Source organism: Porites lutea, chromosome 14, assembly GCF_958299795.1.
Source record: "Porites lutea chromosome 14, jaPorLute2.1, whole genome shotgun sequence".
NCBI classification, from domain to species: domain Eukaryota; kingdom Metazoa; phylum Cnidaria; class Anthozoa; order Scleractinia; family Poritidae; genus Porites; species Porites lutea.
This window is the reverse complement of record NC_133214.1, coordinates 5,119,929-5,137,260: the sequence shown is the minus strand read 5'-3', so window position 1 is coordinate 5,137,260 and position 17,332 is coordinate 5,119,929. Positions and strand designations below refer to the sequence as shown.

At 39.5% G+C, this 17,332-nt stretch overlaps 2 protein-coding genes across 2 annotated transcripts; one reads left to right on the top strand and one right to left on the bottom strand.

Annotated features, from left to right (window-relative positions):
• Positions 1-4,070: 4,070 nt before the first annotated feature.
• LOC140924937 (uncharacterized) lies at positions 4,071-9,321 on the top strand. Its single transcript, XM_073374918.1, has 2 exons — positions 4,071-4,468; positions 7,594-9,321. The coding sequence occupies exons 1-2, from the start codon at positions 4,181-4,183 to the stop codon at positions 9,319-9,321; spliced, it is 2,016 nt and encodes a 671-aa protein (XP_073231019.1). The 5' UTR covers positions 4,071-4,180.
• A 675-nt stretch (positions 9,322-9,996) lies between these two features.
• LOC140924241 (sperm-associated microtubule inner protein 10-like) lies at positions 9,997-14,502 on the bottom strand. The gene is made up of 4 exons (XM_073374271.1): positions 14,359-14,502; positions 13,884-13,977; positions 12,973-13,036; positions 9,997-10,998 (listed from the first exon to the last, which is right to left on the bottom strand). The coding sequence occupies exons 1-4, from the start codon at positions 14,385-14,387 to the stop codon at positions 10,862-10,864; spliced, it is 324 nt and encodes a 107-aa protein (XP_073230372.1). The 5' UTR covers positions 14,388-14,502; the 3' UTR covers positions 9,997-10,861.
• Between the last annotated feature and the right edge of the window lie 2,830 nt (positions 14,503-17,332).

Below are 17,332 nucleotides of genomic sequence, written 5' to 3'. Positions count from 1 at the left end.
CTCTCTGCCTGTACTTACACATGGTGATATTTGTTTGTCAAAATTTTACAAAATGAAATTTGGAAATTTGGTCGAAATTTGCCTTTGGACACATTTGGCAGTGAAAGGGTTAACGTGTCCATAATTGACACATGGAGCTCATGAAAGGGTTAATAGACCCTCTCACGGTATTTTTCAACTTTTGACATAGACAAGTTAGGGAAAATCCGTAGACACCACTAGACTGCAAAACAGTCGGTTTTTTCTCAAAATCAGTGAAGAAATCGGTAAAGCGTGGCGTAAGAGTCCTACGTGCGCGAAGCGCGCGAGCCCCACACGCCCGTCTCTCCCTAGTCTCGTTCTCTGTTTTCAGCCTCGTTCCAGACCTTTTGTTTGACTGCTCGCGCGTACTTGAATACGCAAAAATACTGACTGTTTTGCAGTCTACGACACCACTGGAAAGGGAAAGAGTGCCAAGTTGCCATGTTTGAAAGTGAATGGTTAAAAACTAGCAAAGATATTGCTCTTCAAAGTCACGAAATCTTACAGACGTTTGCATGGCGGAGGCACAAACTTGCCCCCTATCATAAAAAACCTCTGTAAGTTTTATTTCGCAACATTTCGCAGTTATATCTTCGCTCGCCTAAGGCGTATCACTTTAAAATTTAGCGATTTTACTAATTTAAGGCGCTCTTTCCAGTGGTGTCGACAGATTTTCCCAAACTGGTCCATGTCAAAAGCTGAAAAAAACCGTGGAAGGGTCAATTTGTGACGCTAAATAGAAATGAAAAAAGAAAATGTTCTAGAAGATTCTGTCAATCTGATCCACTTGAGCAACAAAGTTATTTTAGTCTAACGCTTTATCAAGAGATCGAAGCATTTCTGAAATCTTTTACTTTTGGATAAGTGACGTTTAAACCTCTTCAAGAAAAATTATCAGTTAACTAATTTATCTGCTTTTCTTAGTTTTTTTTTAGCGCTTTAGGAAATAGCCATAACCTATATATCTTAGAATCAATCTTATAAAATCAATAAACAAGACCCTTTTACCCCATATGCACGTAATCCGCCAGGCATTTTTCGTTTTATCAGTTTGTCTTTTTTCTTTTCGTAATTTCCTTAATTTTATTTTGTAGTTGAAATTCCCTTTCTTACCAGCATCCAAAGTCTTGCTTCAGCTCTGAATGACGAGTTTTACGTTCAATTAAACGAACAAAATTTTCGCTCCTAGTTTTGATTAACCTCGATTTCACGTTGCCTGGTCCCTAGACCACATTATTATATAGCTGGGTCCGCGGACGGGCAAAACGGAACGCACACTGTGTTCTAATTGGCTACCGGTGCGGGGAAAATGCCTGCTCGGGATTTCCCGCTTTGGTCCCGCAGGAAATTAAATAAATCCTTTACTGATCAAGCTGTAAATCCTCCGTCTATAAATCAAAACACTCACAAATTTAAATAGAACCAGCCATCTTGAAATTACGCTCAGTCAATAGACCTATTCGGCTAACTCAATGTTGTGCCCAATTCAAATCCTTCGGGAATAAAACGTTTTGTTTCAGGAATTTCCATATCATTTAAATGTGAATACCACATTATAATGCCAATACAATACACAAAGAATAATCTTATCTCCGGGAGATTTGAATTGGGCACAACACTGAGTTAGTCGAATAGGTCTATCACGCATACATATTTATTCTGCGCGATCTATTCATTTAGTCACGTGGTCGTCTAGGCTACGACACCGATTCACCGAGTGTACAGGTTTCCAAAGAAGAGGGCGAGAAAAGAGAACCTGGAAAGGAGTTAAGGTCATTTGCGAATTCCAAATCGCTCACATTCTAAACGAGGTTAAGTTTGAAACCCCTTGTGAAAATGAGATTTATTTACTCGAGATAAAAAATCTTTTCGATATCAATGGCTTCGCAATTACCCTCGTTTTGAAACCGAGGCTTGGGGCGACTCGGAAATATGGCTTAATGTGAATCATGAAATTGATTAATTTCCACATAGTTTTCTCCAATTACTAATTAAGAAATTTATCATTCGCTTAATACAATAATCTACGTGTCAGTTTATTATCAGCTAGGAAAGGTGGAACTTGTTTATTTTGTTTCACCCTGTTTTGATAACTTCCTTGCAAGATTTCCTTTGCAGTGTAATGGAAAAAAGAATATGTGACGATCTTTGTCTTGACAAGGACTAATACCATCTTTTTTAAATATTAATTTGGTTTTACGTGTGTCGATTTATTTTTCCATTTTTTGCTTTGACTTCCGCTTGCTTAGATATTTTATCCGAAACTTGTCATATTGTTGTTCAAAATCTGAAAGCTGTCATTTAACGGGGTAGATAAACTAAGCCAGAATTTTATCGCCTCAGGATTCCTCGCTATACCTAAACACACATGGTGCAAAAAAAGTTAGCCTGCGTAGCAAGTTAGAGCGAGAGCAATGGCTTGCTACGCAGATACAAAAAAGTGGGCTGGCAAAAAGAAAGCACTGTGTAGACCTGTGTGATATTGAAAACACATTCATGGTCTAATCGGAACAGCTAAACGGATCGTTTAATTTTTTGTAATTTTAGTATGGAATTCTACCATAAAATGAATAATGAAAACGGCTTTAAAACATAAATTCCGAAAGCAACATGTATTAGAGATATCGAAATTATTAGACAGTAACCCATACGAGTTTATTTTTATCAGGGATCGGAGAGCAAACTATATACGTCAGCAAGGCTGGCAAACTCGCGTTTCGCTGGCTATACAGCTGAATCCGAGTGCTCAAGATCAGGGACTACAGTCTTTCACAGTACTTCAGTCTAAATTATAAACCATTTGTGATTACTTCTAAGGGTATATGAATTACAAATGTAATGCTGCCGCACGTAAACAGCTTGATCTAACTAATATTTTCCGCAGGGTAGAATACATGTTTTAATTTCTAAGAACTTTACTTGGAAGGCCAACCCATGAAAGATTTACACTCCGATGTTGACAACTGTTTGACAAATTTTTTACGATCAAACCTTTTCAACTAGCGAACCTGAATCAGTATAGTTCGGCCAAGTCGTTTTACCTTGCGGTGAAAATTAACCCCACTGTCCCTGTAAGCAATTCATTTTGTGAGTTTTTAAAAACAAGATCAGAGCGAAAAAAATGCTTAATCAAATGAGTTGTTGAGTAAAAAGCAAGAAAAGGGATTCATTAATCCTGCGCCTTCAGACTCGGTTAACACGGGTTTGGACACCTTTTTTCACCTTTTTTTTTCAGACCAAAGATTGAAAAATGAAAAAACTGAGATGAAAATTCTAGTACAAAAACTTACACACTGTACTTTGCCGTTCAAAAACTTGCACGATTCCGCGAGTCACACTGTACGAGGGATTCAACAAGGGATTCTGGGTTGCACGTGGATGTAAAGTGGTCGAGCTTCGCCATTGGTCAAAACACGTGAAAACAGACAGCACTTAAAGACAGACCAAGAAGAGCCCTCTTGAATTAAAAGCGCTCTTGGATTCGATAAGGATTTTAAAACGTCGAGCTTAAAGAGAAATTTTGTTTTTGGTTTTATCGTCTGTCTGGGTTTCCGTGATATAAAAAAATCCCCGAGATCACAGATTGTCATGTTTTGGCTGCGACGAGCGCGACAGGTTTTGATACATTTTTTTGTCAGGTTATTTGGTAGTTAAAAATCTCTCGGAAACTGATGTTCGCGGAAGTGATTGACGACTGAAATCAGTAAAGACAGCGACAGGCTACTTACTTGCCGCAACTGTTTGTTTGTTTTTATTTTAACAACTTGTTACTTTGACTGAATAGAACAGTGAAATTAATCTTGTGTGTATTGCAACCGATGTTAAGTGAGAAGTAGGTGTAAAAACAAATTAACTCGGCGTCCGGATAAAATAATATACTAACACAGGCAGCTGATTGGACGATGAAATATTCATGCCTGGAGATTTAACACGTTTTATGAACGATAAATCTTTCTAATGGGAAGTTATTCTAATCGAAATCAATCCGGCTGTAGCTAGCAAAGTGAAACATTTTAACCCAGCGACGCCCTTGGGCAGAAAAGAATTTGTTTCGCTCGATTTGAAACACTTTCCGACCTTATACTTATATACATTTATCCTTTCAAAGAGCTTAGATTATTCAGTTTCACCGAACTAGTACATATTTAATCCTTCGAAAATGAACGCGGAGTATGGAAGTGGACAAACCGAGGAGAGTCTCTTTACTTCCGCAGCCATGAACACATTACAAGAGGTTCTTCTGGTCTTAGTGATAGTTTCGTCCATCGTTCTAAATTTTTCCGTGGTGTTTGTCATATGCAGGAACAAACATTTAAGGATGAGAACTACAAATATTTTCATTCTTAACCTGGTACTTTCTAATGCCTTAATGGCAATATTTGTCATGCCGCTCAGCTTGGCAGCGTTTATTCGGTTGGGGTGGAACGTCGATTCTGTACTCTGTAAGGTAAGTAAATAACATTACGATAAATCCCTGAATTTCTAAATAACTATCTCGTCACTTCCTATACCAAAAGGAAATCTCAAATAGAATTTAAATAACTCGAAATACAGGTGGAAAATTAAATTTTATATCACTCGCAATTCTTAGCAGTCGCATGACGTCCGGTTTACTAGTTACGGCTCTGGTGTGCTTGTCGACTTTTGTTATCATCGAAAATGTCTGTTTGGAAAGCTGAAGACCTGGGAAAAGAATTTTGTTGATGAAAAGAATACTGTACGTGATTTAAAGTGGACAATGCCCTGATGGTTCTGGTGCCAGCCGAGAGCTACACAAATCGAGGGAGAGTCATTTCTTTTCGCCATAGTAACTGAGTCAACGCCTGGCGAGACTTTTACTTTATGACTTACAACATTGTAGAAGGCTTTCTTTATATATTAAGCTCCGTTCTGAATTTTCGCTAGCCGGCAAAACTGTACTTAGACATCAATTCCTTTTACGTGTCAAAATTTGCTCAAAACTGTAATTGACCTTGTTTTTTATAACTCCTACTCTTGAAAACACAGCAAAATTGATCGTATGTTGGAACAATTAACATGTGAGTCTCTTGGAAAAAGCACTTTACACCATTGTTTGAGGTTCAAAAACTCGTCGTGAACATTTATTTGTTTTACCATGGAAAAATAACTTTGATAACTCGCAAATAAGCGCAATCGTTTTTGACGAACCATATCATATTCTAATTACATCAACAGCAAAACTAGTCGACTTCATTTTCACCTTTTTCAAGCAATTGTACTAATATAAGCGCCGAACTGACATCGGCATCGTTTTAAATATGATATATAAGTGGGCAATTTTATTTCATGTTCGTGAATTTAATTTAAATTTGTTTCTTCGAATAAGGCAATTTTAACAAATTGCCCCATATTAAGTGCATTATACAAAGAAAGAAATTAGAAACACAAAAGGAATACAAGAGGAAATGAAAAATGGTTGGTTAATAATAGGCCCATTCATAGGCCGAAAAATAAGACACGTATTCTGAGGCGGGTTTTAAATAAGGCACCCACGCAAACTGTACCATTTTTCTTTCGAGTATATAAGCTGCGTCTTAGCTACCTCGACAAGACTAATTTTTTTGTGCCATTTAAAGGAGAAAATCACGTCTTACTTACAACGACGCGTCCTTTTTTCCTCGTATAAATGGCCCTAATAATATCTTTTTGTAGTGGGGGGTAGATCGTGCAACTATAGTGAAATTATCACTATTCACAAAGACGGCAAAAACTATCACAGTATATTCTTTCATATAAAAATATTCCGAGTGAAAACCGCAGATATTCAGATTTCTTCGTCTAGATAACGTTAGGGTCAGGATCTGCAAAAATATTCATAATTACAAATTTTGTAACAAACGAATTTTATTTTAAGCATCGGCGGTGATGTTTTGATGCATGTGATCAACAGATAACGTGTAAAATGTTTCGCCATCTATTGCCAAGGGAAATGTGAGTGAAGTAGTTTTGTGAAAGATAATTCCAAATCGTAATGACGTTTGCTGCAGGCTTAATAAGACATCAATGGTTAAAATATTTTAATTGAATAATATGGATGGAAATATTGTAGGTTAAGATAACATGCGATCGATTGCAAATGATATGACTCAAGTCACGTTTTCTGAAACGTTGCAAATCTAATTTCACTTACGTCTCTTGCAGAGAAGAATAAATTAAGACTCTGCCGAGTTTGGGGGAAATATAACCAGTGTTTGCTTGAAAATAAAATTAGGCTTGTTCAGTAAAAAGTCCCTCGGATTTACTAAACCGTTCACTACGAAGCATGAAGTTCTGAAAGTTAACTTGCCAAGGTCAGATGACGACGATGGGTTTGGAAGCCATCTTGACGAGTACGCAACCTCTTGAGAAATTAAAGTAATTGTATGAGAATCATATAATGTCGAATAATTTCCGTAAAAACGGCTGTTCTGAAAAAATATGAATTGTAAACTAAAGCTGCACAGTCAAAGATTTTATAAACAAATTTTGGGGGCCGCAACAGTGCTTAAATTTCACCAGACACTTGCTTTAGATTTTCCATATATTTTTCTGCAATTTTTCCCATGAAATTTTAGTTGGCATTGGGAAGAGAAAGTTTTACAGGGAAATGTATAGAAAATTTTAAGAAGTGGTTCTAGTGCATGCACCTGCATGTTACACCCTCAAATTTTTGCAGTAGAACTGTCAGGAGTGAAGCCTTAGTTTACAATTCATATTTTTTTTCAGAACAGCCGAACGAAATTATTCGACATTAGATTCCCACACAAACACAATAATTTCTCACTAGGCTGCCTACTCGCCATGATGTCCATGGTGGCTTTCAAAACTGTGACAAGGTCGGCTGTCAAGGCAGTTCTAGTTTCTAGTTTTTTAGCCTCGACTCAGGCAACGACAAAAACCTATGCAAGGAGGAGGGGTACTGGGAGCAACTTTCAATGCCTTTAAACGTCGACGGTCACGTCGCTTAACCACAATGAATCTTTAATCGATGAACCCTAAACAAACACCTACCTGTAATTCAGCAGCCATAAAAAAGGCATTTGCATGATGGTGTCAAATTACTACTATGAACAGAATCATTTTCGTTGTACCTTTTATATTGCAATTCGGTAATCCAAGCAAAGTTTAAATATCAAAAGTCGTAATTGCAGCAGAATACAAAATCCTGAAAGATTCTGGTCGTAGTAGTAAAATGAAGTAATTGTGCAAGAAGCCTATTGTAGTTTTTGGCAGGAAAAACCGTGAAAACTAAATGAACCATGAAAACCAAACAAATTTCGCGACGCTACCAACGGTTTCCTCGCGAGAAAACGTCTGAGAAACGAGCGCAAAGATTCTATACTGAGGACTTGTCACTACCCAGATCTGGTTAGTGCTTCTGATTGGACGTGCCGCTTGTGAAATTTGCTTCAACCAATCAGAAGATCTGGGTAGTGACCCGTCATCAGTATGGAATTTCTGCGCTCGTTTTTCAGACGTCATTTCGCGGGGAAACCGTTAGTGGCGTCTCAAAACTGTCGTCTGTTTTCTGAGGCTACAAATAAGTCTGATTTGTTATACTTTATCTTTCAGTTCAACGGTATGTCCGGCACAACACTCTGCCTGGCTTCCATTTCAACTCTGTGTTGCATAAGCGCGGACCGTTACTTCGCTGTGGTGCGCCCAATGCGTTACAAACACGTGCTGACACCTAAGAGAGCCCTGTGCATGTTAGCCCTGGTGTGGCTGGTTTCCCTGTGTTTCTCTTGTCTACCACTTACAACAGACTATGAATATCACGTTGGAACAAACAACTGCTCCCCTGCCTGGCGCCGCAGCTGTGGTTTATATGCTTTTATGACTGTCTTTGCGTTTGGAATGCCTTTAGTCATACTACTCTCTGCATATGGAATGATTTTCTCATCCATACGTCGACACACCAAGAAAGTGTCCCACTGGAGAATTTCCTCCAGCGGACATCATGGGACACGGAACAGGGAGGTGAGGGGATCCGATCCCACGTACGACTCGTTTATCTCAAACTCAGCTTTAGGCAAAGAAAATCAAAACCGCGTTGGAGTGAAAGTAGATACACAGTTGTCACCTGACAACACTCCGAATAACTCAATGCAAGATGTAAGAGGATTTGAGAGAGAGGATGAATTTAGAAACCGAAGAAATAATGATAGAAAATACCGCTCGCATTCTGCTGGATGTCCTCATATAAAACCAGACGAAAACTTTCTGCCATTTGTCATCCAGATGAAGGCAGCGGCAAAAACAAAAGATGACGAAGCGAACTCGGAGCCGCGGCCGCGATCGTGTTCGGTTAATCTGGAGTTTTCTGTCAGCGGAATCGTCCCGGGAACTGTGTCGGCGATGTTTAACGGTAGTAACGTGACTGATCATTCTGTTCCGTCGACAGCTAAGGCGTTAAGTCTAAGCTACACTAATGTTAAGTCAACAGAATCGAACGATTTGACGCTAACAGAGTGGCAGGAAATTTCTACCCAGCAGATATTGCGGGGGGAGTCACCGAGCGCGGACTTGAATGGTGAGAGAGTGCGCACGCACTCCATAAACGTAACAGTAACAACCGCCTCTACGCCAGTGAATGAATTAGAAAATAACGTTCCAGGGACGCTGTCATTGAATGGGTTTATATCACCAACGAATGAAGACTCTTCTGATCTATTCCAGCGCATGCGAAAAGCTACTCTGAGCCCTCCACCGCCGACAAACTTTCACCCTCTGTCCTTTTCCAACCATCTAGAGCCTCCAACTATTGCCCTACCTACTCATGCGCAGTTCGTGACAGCGAATTCACCAGCGCCTTCTTCGCAGAAAAACTATCGTTCCCGATCTCGTTCTCTGAGCTTTGAAAGGTCTTCAGAAAAATACAAAAGGAGTAAAAACTCGTTCCAGGCATCTGCCGTGCAAAAAATTGGCTCACCGCTTTTACGACTTCGCGCCATCACTCAGTTCAAAAGGCGCCTACGCGTGAGTGCGCTGCCTCGCGAGTACAAGATTGCTAAAACTGGATTCATATTAGTGCTGGTGTTCTTTTTTTCTTGGGGCCCTTATATGATGGCGCATAATTGCAAGTCTTCTTCCGAGACCCCGTTATGGGTGTACCGGGCCTCTATGTGGCTGGTGTATTTGTCATGCGTGTTGAACCCCATCGTGTATGCTTTGTCAAGTAAGCACATTAGAGTAGCTTTTACTGGTCATATGAAATTCTGTAAGAAGCTTGATTTCCGTAAATCAGAATCGCAGGCTACTTATCCAAATAATCAGATTTATTCGGGAACACTAGGTTAACATGAGTTGTTGCACATAGAACGATTAGCCTCTGCAAGCATTACCCCATCGATGTAGATTAAGGGGGAATTTTCGCAGACTACAATGTCCAAGATGTGCATTGAATTGAGAACAAGAGTACATGAACTTAAAGATAAAGGTTAGACTATGAGACACATCGATGTAAGTGATGTTGCGATCAGTAGTGAGAGCAGTATTGCGTGCACAAGATGGTTTCGATGGTGGAATGGTGCGCGCAATATTCTTTTTCAATATATGACTGGGCGAAGGGATGCGCGTGATGATGTGCGCGATGTTGACCGCAGTGTGATGTGTCATTATGTTGCCATGGTGTTTGCAATATTCTGTGCAATATTACACGCGCGATACTTAGCGTTCTATAGCATGTCATGATGAACGCAGTTGTTGTATGCGATATTGCGCGAATTTATGTGCGTGGTGTTAAGATCAATAGTTTCAACAAGATTCCTGTAGATTGTGTGCGATATTGTTTGCCCTGATTTATGCGATGGTCCACATGAGAATGTACACGTTGCGCGCAAGTTTGTGACGTTTTTGCACGTTTCGATGTCACGATGTTGAACGCAATAATGAGCACAGCGTTAGTTCCCGATCTTGCTCGTTATACAAATGTATTTGTAAGATAAGGTTTCGATACTTGCATTTCTTAATAACTTATAGTCCAACGTTTTTCATAATTTACTGACAAGGTAAACCAATTTATTATCAGTTACACACTCGCAAAAAAGTTGCATTAAAACTTCGGACACTTTTGTACAAAAACTATCTTCATTCGTTTGCTCCCTACAAAATGCTAACAAAAATTTTATTCAGTTACAGGTTGTTTTTTATATCCGTGTTGCTTCTATTCTGTTATAAAAAAGAGGAATAAAACAATCTCAAAAAAACAGTCCCTTCAATGCTTTATGAGTGAAAGTACAATGAACATGTACGTGGAAATTATACCTTCACTTAAAAGAAAAACTGTTAACTTTTGATGTAAATGTACGATCGTCTTGCTACAGGACCACACGTGCAGTCTAACTGGGTAACAAATGCTTATTTTTGTGTTGAATGCCAGAGTTTTAAGTCCTATGTTATACTCTCAGGGTTAAGTCCAACCTTTAGTATTGCCCCTATGTAAGGTAATCAAAATACAGTTTTGAATTCTGGATTCCATGCTTTGGATTCCGGATTCCAGGTACTGCATTCCAGATTTATATCTTGGATTGAGGATTCCTTGTCAGTGGGTTCCAATCGTTAGCGCAATTCCAGATTCCAAACTCCAGGATTCCGGATTCTACAAGGCTAAAATTCTCTGATTCCGGAACCCATATAACCTTACATGGGGCGATTTTGTATCGGAATCCGGAAAATGTTTGCTTGTGGAATCCAGAATCCTGAGCTTTGGAATCCAGAATACAGCTCAAGGAATCCAGAATCCAAGTTCCACTGACAAAGAATCCTGAATCCACGGCATGAAATCCAGAATCAAAGACTGTCTTGGATTCCCTAACGCGGGGCGAAGTATCTATCCATCTTAAGTCTTCCTGAACATTAAACTGCTTTGGTAACGTGAGAGGGGAGAGTGAAACCAAGGTCTCAGTAATCTGTCACGTGGTACTTTGATTGATTTACTGTCCACCATTTTTCGTGGTTCCACATTGTTCAAACGCTCTGTAAGAGAAAAAAAGGTACAGTCAATGCTCTTCTTGCACAGGGGCTACTCTATTGCATCGTGACACCCCCGTCTGAGCTGTGATTCAAATTTAGGGCCTATGTCACACTATTTGCCAACTTTTTAAAAAGCTGAAGTTGTCTTTGCATCAATTGAAAATCCAGGGGGTGGGGGTTTCTAAGTAAAATTCCCTCTGTGGTGGGGGTCTGGATATTTTCTGGAACCATCCACCCATTTGACAAAGCTCTCAAGAGTGTGTCTGCTCTTAATAAGTTTATCATATGGTAGCTTTTTCTCGTAAATGACCAGCTCTAACTGAAACCACTTTTGTGAATTGAGACCCAAGGTGGTCACTTACAAGATCTCTGTCTGTGTTATTCTATAATACAGAGCACTGAGGAGTTACGTTTGACTGTGTCGGTGATTCCAGTTAAAATTATTCATAGCAGGGCTTGCTTAGAGTACCCTGCAAGCAGAGGCAAAATTCGATTTTCCTAGGTAAGCTCCAAGGGCCTCTGCTCGCAGGCTAGCCTTAGAGTGGTCAATGCAAACAAGTTACCAGGCTGGTGAATCATCATCCAAAAACTACATTCAGCAATGACTGTACTCATATCACCTGAAATGCCCTCCCCAGCATTGCCTAGTTTCATATTAAGACAGGCTGCAGGGGTACAAGTCGGTGTGTTATGAGATAAACAACACTCATTGAGGTTATGAAAAATGTTAAGTTTGATGTCAATCAAGCCAATATTGAACAAGATACAGCTATTCAAAAACTTGAAACTTGAGAGAGAGATGTATGTTTTGGATTGTCGAACACATCCTCTGGACGTCCATAAATTATTTCCTTTAGTTAGTAAAATTCATATTATTTTGGAGTTTTTTGAATGGCTGTACCTCGTTCAATGTCGACCCGATAAACGCCAAACTTGAGAATGTTGCTAATTTCAATATGCTGACTTTCTGACAATATGGGTCTCGTGTTGTTTATCCCATAATAAACCAACTAGTACCCAGCCCCTCTCAATATGAAACTAGGAAATGGAGCATCAAACAAGGGCAATTTGTACTGACAGGAATCAAGGTCAAACATAACTCCTCTTTACCCATGGGTTTCTTTGCTATAATTACAGTCAAACCTTGCTTTACAGACAACTGCTTATATGGACACCTTGTTGTTATGATGGACAGTTTTCCTTGTCCCTAGCCTTTAAATTTTCTCTAAATTTGACCTGATTAATATAGGGACACCCCATTAATATACACACTTTCTATGGTCCCCTCAGTGTCTGTATCAACAAAGGTTTGACTGCACTGACAGTAAGGAGAAGAAATTAAACACTGTTTTTTTGAACAGACTTGTAAACCCCCTAAAGGCAAAATATGTGAGATTCTGAACCTAGAGCTGGGAAAAGATTAGTGAGAAATGGATAACAAGTTGTGAGATTTCCCAAATGTCCCAGTGAAAGGACTTTAAGTGGAGATCATGGGTATTGGAAGTCACTATCTCACTTTAAAGCTGGAGCAGTACACAACATGTTCAATTTTATGATTTAGGTTTTTTAATTCTATGTTTTGTTGGTGCCATATCTAACCTGCGCACAGACACTTTAAACCTACATCCACACTATATGCAATACGTGGGCGGCTGCACTGCAGGCTAGGTGCCATCTTGACACATAGAGAAACAGGAAGTCTGCACATTTGGTAGCAGCGGTAAGGCGCAGTAGGCTAAAAGAATTTAATCAAATGTGACTGCTAAGTGTTTTATTTGGGTTGAGCCTGTTATCTATTGATATCTAAACTTGAAAACAAACCCTACAGCTCAAAAATTTTTTGGAGTTTGACTTTTCAAGAAAGTGTGAGAAATCGGTTGCCAACTTGTGAGAGTGTGAGACAGGTGAGACTCAGGACAAAAAAGTGAGACTTGGCAAGTCTGTTTTAAATTAGTTTTTATTATTTATCTGACTTACCTCTGTGAGTCAAATAAATACTTGTATCATGTGGTCCGTATGGATACTTAGAAAGCTTGCAATTCTATAACAGAAAAAAAAAGAAATGAAAGAGGGTGTGAACCAGCTAGTTGATTGTCTGCGGGAGTCTTCTCCCACTTCAATGTTTGAATGTACAAGGAAGATCATCTTGAATTCAATACGGCAGTTACTTGTACTAAATGAGGACTCAAAATTTAATCACAACAAAAACAATAACTTTGTTGAAACTTTCAATTTGCAGCCACTACAACAAAGCTTGTTGGTGGTTGTCAAGCAGTTAGCAGCTCTTCAGATGCTCTGCCAATAATATTATTTTTGTCAGTTTTTATCGAAGTTCTAATAGGCATAAATGTAGGAAATAGATAATCTTGACATTGTATTGGTAGCTTTTACAGCTTCCATGTTTTCTATACACGTAGCTGCACTGATATGATTAACTTCCTTTCATGATTTACAGCTTCAATTTCATTTCTGACCTTGTTTCCAATTCGTTTATTGCACACAGTCTTTTGTATTAAGGAGGCCGAATTGCAGACATCTCTCTCTCTAGCAAAATATCTCTAGTGGCTCTATTGAGTGGAATGAGGAGAGACGGCTGTATTTGCAGGCTAACTGACCGACAGTGATTTAGACAATTTAAACCTTATTCATGCCGCATGTACTACATATATATATGTGGCTGAGCCTATTATCACACTGAACTACAGTCGACTTTCTCTTAAAGGACACCTCTATAAGACAGACACCTCTGTAAAACAGACAACTAGAGTAATTTGACTCTCTATAAGACGGACATCTCTCTTAGATACTAAGTACCGGCCCCAAAGGTGTCCGACTTAGAAAGAGTTGACTGTACTGCCCAAGAGACACACAACGGAGCCAAAACCAACCTCCAAGATAAGGCTTCTGTTTTTCATATCTTGCGTCCATTGTGGTACATATCGCTGTGGGATTTGTGGATGGTGGCGTGACCAGACTGGTATACTATTAAATACAAATAAAAATAACAGTTCAAGGCTTGAACCAAGAGTGGGGATGACAAAGTAATGATAATTGTTTGAAGGTAGTACATGGTAGTAAGCATGCATCATAAAAGCTTGCTTCAGCTGAACAAAACAGAGTGAGATAGATCGTTTAAAAAGTTATGAAACTGGTTTCCATGAAGAGAAAACACAGACAACGATAATGTTAAATGCAGCTCAAAACATCGGCATTTGAGCCAGTAAGTAAACGATAAAGATTACACTACGTGCCTTTGCTAAAATACAGTAAAAATGCGGTTCTTGCTAATGTAAACAAAAACTAATCCCTTGACAACTAATACTCGGGATAACCAAAAACGCGAAAATCGAGCACCAAAGTTACCTGTGTCTTGTTTGAGTGTCTGTTGCCATGTCTTTTTGCCTACCCTTCTTCCCTTTTATAAAAAGTGGGAGGTTTTTTCGGCAAAAACTCTTAGTCGGTCGAGTTTCGACGGACGCTTCTTCGATGCTTCCGATTGGATTTTTCGAGGGACACTGGGTTCAACTTGGGCCCAGGTTACCACCGTTACCGGTTATCAGCCCTTTCCTTGGGGGCGAGGGGAGAGGGGATTTTAGACGGGGGAGGGAGGGTGGAGTGAGTTTCGGGCTTTCGCGACCGTTTAAAAAAGGAATAGTAAACACGATTCCAGAATAATATTTACCAGTTCTGAATTTTTCTTGCCATTTTCCCAAACCGTGAGCCTGTCCATATAATTTATTCAGTGAATGTTAATCAAAGCTGAAAACCCGAAATGTAGTAAACAACTTGTTCTCATACCCACGTGCAGCAGAAAAAGTCCAATCAAGTATTGCCTTTTTAATTATGCAAGAAGTTGCTCCGCGCCACATTCAAAAATTGAAAACTTCAGAAGCGGCTGTTGCGGCGAGAAGGGTAACTTACTCAAAAGAACTAAGCGCTTCACATAAAACAGTCTATCCGTTTTTCTCAGCTTCACCACAAGCAAGAAAGCTAACTATGGACCGAAACAGTCCATTAGAGTTCAGAAGTCAATCCGTGCGATGTCAAAACCAGCACAGAAGGTACGTAAATTACTTGCTACTGAGTTATCGTTAGTTTAGCTGAAATTCGTACTCCGGCGAGTCCAACATATTAAATAAATAAGTTATTTCCTCGCTGACTGTTGTTGTTTAAGGTATATTAACTAATTCGTTTTAAAAGGAGAAATAACCAGTTGAAATGAAACCGTTTGTTCAAGCAAGATTACTCCGTGATTTCTGTGATTTTAACAGCCCCGTTTCGAACACGTGGCAGTCACTAATGAAATACCAGCAAAGAAAAAAACAAAAATGTCTAGGGAAAAACTGTCGGGTGTTCTTCAAAATTCATTTTGGCGACCAAGAAAAGAATTGGTGTACAATAATAAATTTGATATATATTTTTTTCCCGGTTCTAGTTATAAAAACGAGACTTTGAAGCCACACCATTTATCCAACCGAAGGCGTAGAAGTTTGAAATTTTTCATTTTGCATTCGATGTTCTAAAACAAAAATTTACAAGTTTAGCAGAATAGAGGAAAAAAAACTATGCTAATTGTTAAAGATGGGAACATGTGAGCTCACATTTTTTTGTATTGCGAACAACGTTTTGTAAACTGCCTTGCTCGCTTGTCTCTGCAGCAGGACCATTCTCTTTTGATAAAACAAGAAAGACTTGCCTGTAATTTATAGTTTAAAATGATGATAATACGGTATTACTAATGTCTTTGTTCGTTCTATACAATGCATATCAAACGTTACATTAATGATAAAAAAAAGATCAACTAAGGCCTTACAGTAAGAATTTCTCACTGCAAACACAGAGTCGTTTATAATTAATTATTAGTATAGAATTAACAGTTTTATTGTTTATGTTGAGCCCCAAAATGAGTTACATGCGATATTTAAAAGTGAAAGGTAAAATATTGATCAGTTTTTGCATTTCTTTGTGGTTTCTGTTAGTTTTTGCCATGCAGATTCCGGCTGACTAAAACTAAGAAAAAAAGACCTACAGAATTTGGGGACCATTTGCAATCAAAACTTTATTATCAGCGTATTATCACCTCCTGTTGTATAATTCCATTACCTGGAGCTAACTTTCGCCGGAATAGATTGCCACAGAACGTGGGTTCCTACCATTAGGATGGGCAGGGTTATTTACGATACTAAGTAAAAATGGAAACGATTAGAAAAGATCGTGAGCACACCTCTGGTATCAGTTTGGTTGGTTTATAGTCCTTTTTAAAGTTGCAACTGAATCCTAAAGTTTGCGTATTTCAGTATTATTTTGTCTCGTTTCTCTTTGCATAGCTCCTAGTGACGGGCTTGATTTCACATCTCCTTTCCTTCTTTTCAATTTTCAGACCTCAAACAGACCAGACCATCTTCCTCAGACAGACCTACAGATCAGACCAGCAACCAGACAGCCAGACTAGTCGGGCATTGGACCCGACCATCAGATCCGAACCAAGACCAGACCACTACCATCCGAATACCATACCAGACTGGCAGACTCCACTACCTAATCAGCCCCCCAGAGCAGACAGCCACCTTCCAAACCAGACCACAATCATCCTTGATTGCTCAGCTTCAAATCAGCACAGCACGCCCAGTCTACTGAAATGGTACAGGTCAGGTGCTTTCCTTGTGGGTTGGGTCAAGGGGGGTATATAGAGCTCTGGATGAACCTTACAAAGCATACTTTCCACACACCTTCGGCATGAAGTCACCGGACTTCTCATTCGGCTTAACTTAATTAAGTGTAGTTAGATTAGTTAGCGGGGTTCCCCGGGATGGTAAGGGCCTCCCCTTCCCTTTTTCATAAGCTGGGTTCCTTTGCAGGTGTTCGGTCATCGACGAGAGTTCGGCTTTTAGGAATCGGCTCGGCTTTTAGGAATAGGTTCGGCTCCGTCTTTTCATATGAACTTCACCGCCGCCGCCATCGTCGTCATCGTCCTCGTCGTCGTCGTCGTCGTCGTCGTCATCGTCGTCGTCGTCGTCGTCTTCACTTCTCCCGCTTAGCTGCGCCAAATTCAACTTATCAATTACACTTCACCTGATAGTCTATGCGCTGGGCAAGTGAAGCTTTCAATCGTAAGGTTCAACCAGACAGTGATTATTCTAAGATATAACTTAGTGAACTGGAGACCTCAGATCATTCAGCTAGCTAGAGCGAGAAGATCTCATTTGGTCATCTCCTACAAGCTTAATGATCTCTCTGGTTACAAGTAGATAGTTAGCTTAGCCTCGCAAGCTCGAGTCTGCTCCTACCAATTTGACTTTCTATGTTAAACAGTTCGGGTTTGAAGGGAAATTTTCCA